The sequence below is a fragment of the Leptosomus discolor genome, chromosome 1 (assembly GCF_034619465.1).
Source record: "Leptosomus discolor isolate bLepDis1 chromosome 1, bLepDis1.hap2, whole genome shotgun sequence".
Classification (NCBI taxonomy): Eukaryota; Metazoa; Chordata; class Aves; order Leptosomiformes; family Leptosomidae; genus Leptosomus; species Leptosomus discolor.
In genome coordinates this window covers 129555662-129557850 of record NC_141391.1, presented here as the reverse complement: position 1 = coordinate 129557850, position 2189 = coordinate 129555662, and the positions used below count along the sequence as shown (strand labels likewise).

At 56.1% G+C, this 2189-nt stretch overlaps 1 protein-coding gene across 1 annotated transcript; it reads left to right on the top strand.

The window, feature by feature from the left end:
• Positions 1-873: 873 nt before the first annotated feature.
• NHLH2 (nescient helix-loop-helix 2) lies at positions 874-1356 on the top strand. The gene has a single exon (XM_086464433.1). It carries the CDS (start codon positions 913-915, stop codon positions 1354-1356), a length of 444 nt encoding a protein of 147 aa, XP_086320559.1. The 5' UTR covers positions 874-912.
• The last annotated feature ends 833 nt before the right edge of the window (positions 1357-2189 follow it).

The window sequence follows — 2189 nt, the reverse complement described above, 5'->3', positions numbered from 1 at the left end:
AGGAGGGAAAATTTAAAGGAATGGAAAAGTTCGGGCGCTGCTTTGAGGTTTTGCTTCTTTTTGAATCCCCACGCTTATAAACCGGAGACTCTCCAAGCATCCCCATTTGATCGCTGGCAAATCGCTACCCGCACAATTAGCAGCAGGAAAGAAAAAAAAAAAAAGAAAAAAAAAAGAAAAAGAAAAAGAAACAAGAAGGAGCGCAGAGAAAAGAGGGAGGGGAGAGCCCAGCAGATACTTCAGGTCCCGTAGTTTTGATTGGGGAAATAAATTTCCCCACTGGCCTTGTCATGTTTGGGCAGCCTTGAGCTGTGTGTTTAAACGCGTCGTGTCTTTAGCCCGCATCCCGTAGAACGTTACCGAAAGAGAAATGGTTAAGCAGAGATTGGCAGGGGAGGAAATACGATATTAAAATTGCGGGGGTGGGTGGGGTGGAAATCGACTGGATATCAGCTTGTTTGGAAAAAAAAAAAAAAAAAAAAAAGTATATTCTTTTATTGCTTTCCGGGCCTGTTCCTACACCCAGGCAAGCACGGGGAATAATGGGAGGAAGTATATGCCGTTGAAGCTGCCGTCAAAGGCGAGAAACGGGGTGGTAAATGACGGGGCATCGTTTATCCCGGGTATCGCTCTCGTTAGCGCTCCCCGGAGGAGCAGCGCACCGCCCGCCCGCCCGCCCGCCCGCTGCCAGTGCGGCGCTCCCGGCGCTCCGCCCGCGCGGAGCGGGACTGCCGCGGCTACCGGCGGCGAGGGCAGGGCGGGGCCACCGGCATGTCCCTGTCCCTGCCCGTGTCCCTGCCCGTGTCCTTGCCTCCTGCCTTGCCCCTTTGCCGCCCCCGGTGCCGGGGGCTGGGGCGCTGACCCCCTCTCTCTGCTTCTCTGTCCCGGGAAGGCTCCTCCGCCCCCTCCAAGATGATGCTTAGCCCGGACCAAGCTGCCGACTCCGACCACCCCTCCTCGGCGCCCTCCGACCCGGAGTCCCTGGGCGGCGCGGACGCCCAGGCGCTCAGCTGCTGCGTCTCTGACCCGGAGCCCGCCGAGGGCGGCGGCGGCGGCGGCGGGGAGGGCCGGGGCGGCGGCGGCGGCGGAGGGGAGGGCCGGGCCGGGGGCCGCCCCGGGCTGCACCCGCCGCCGCTGAGCCGGGAGGAGAAGCGACGGCGACGCCGCGCCACGGCCAAATACCGCTCGGCCCACGCCACGCGTGAGCGGATCCGCGTGGAGGCCTTCAACCTGGCCTTCGCCGAGCTGCGCAAGCTGCTGCCCACCCTGCCCCCCGACAAGAAGCTCTCCAAGATCGAGATCCTGCGCCTCGCCATCTGCTACATCTCCTATCTCAACCACGTCCTGGACGTGTAGCGCCCGGCCGACCCCCGCGACGCGACCCCCGGAGGCCCGAGTCCGGCCCGGGGGGGGGGGGGGGGGGGGGGCGGGGGGGGCGGCTGGCGGTGCCTCCCCCGGGGGCGGGCGGGGCGGGGGTGTCCCCACAGCCAGTCCCCTCTCCCCGGGGCTTCTCCCCGCACGGGTGGCGGTGTGGCCGGCGGAGAGCCCGTTTTCCGGAGAGAAGTGTAAAACCGGATTGTTTCTTCAGGCTGTCAAGTGCCCCTTTATATATATCCAAAAACATCTACTTGTGACCTTAAACGTGTGACTCATGGGTGCAGTTAAAAATAACTATTTTTTATTTATGGTAGAAGGAGTTGACAATTTATTTTTTTCGAGATTTATTTATTTTTCAGAGTGGTGGCAATTTTACTTTGGATACTTTGTGCCAATTGGTTTCTATAGTCGGGTGTTTACACTTTCTCCTGTGGAATATTATGTTTAACTTTATGAGTGTTTGTTGGGATCAATACAGTGTTCCTTTCCCTTTTTTTTTAATTTATTTTTTTCCCTCCAATTATATTGCACTTGTGTATGACAAACCTCCCCTTCCTCCCTGTTTATAAGTATATTTTATATATATCAAGGCATTTGTTCTTGACCTTTTTTTCTTTCTTTCCTCGTGTGGGATCGACAACCACTAGCACTTAACTAGGAGAGGTTTTTTAAAACTTGTTGTTATTCTGATCTATAGTTATGTCTGAAAAGTACTTTGCAAATCGTTTATAAGGGAAGTAGTTTCTCCGTGGGTGTACATGTGCGTGTGTGTATACATGCATGTGTGTGGGAGTGAGCGTGGGCGTGTATGT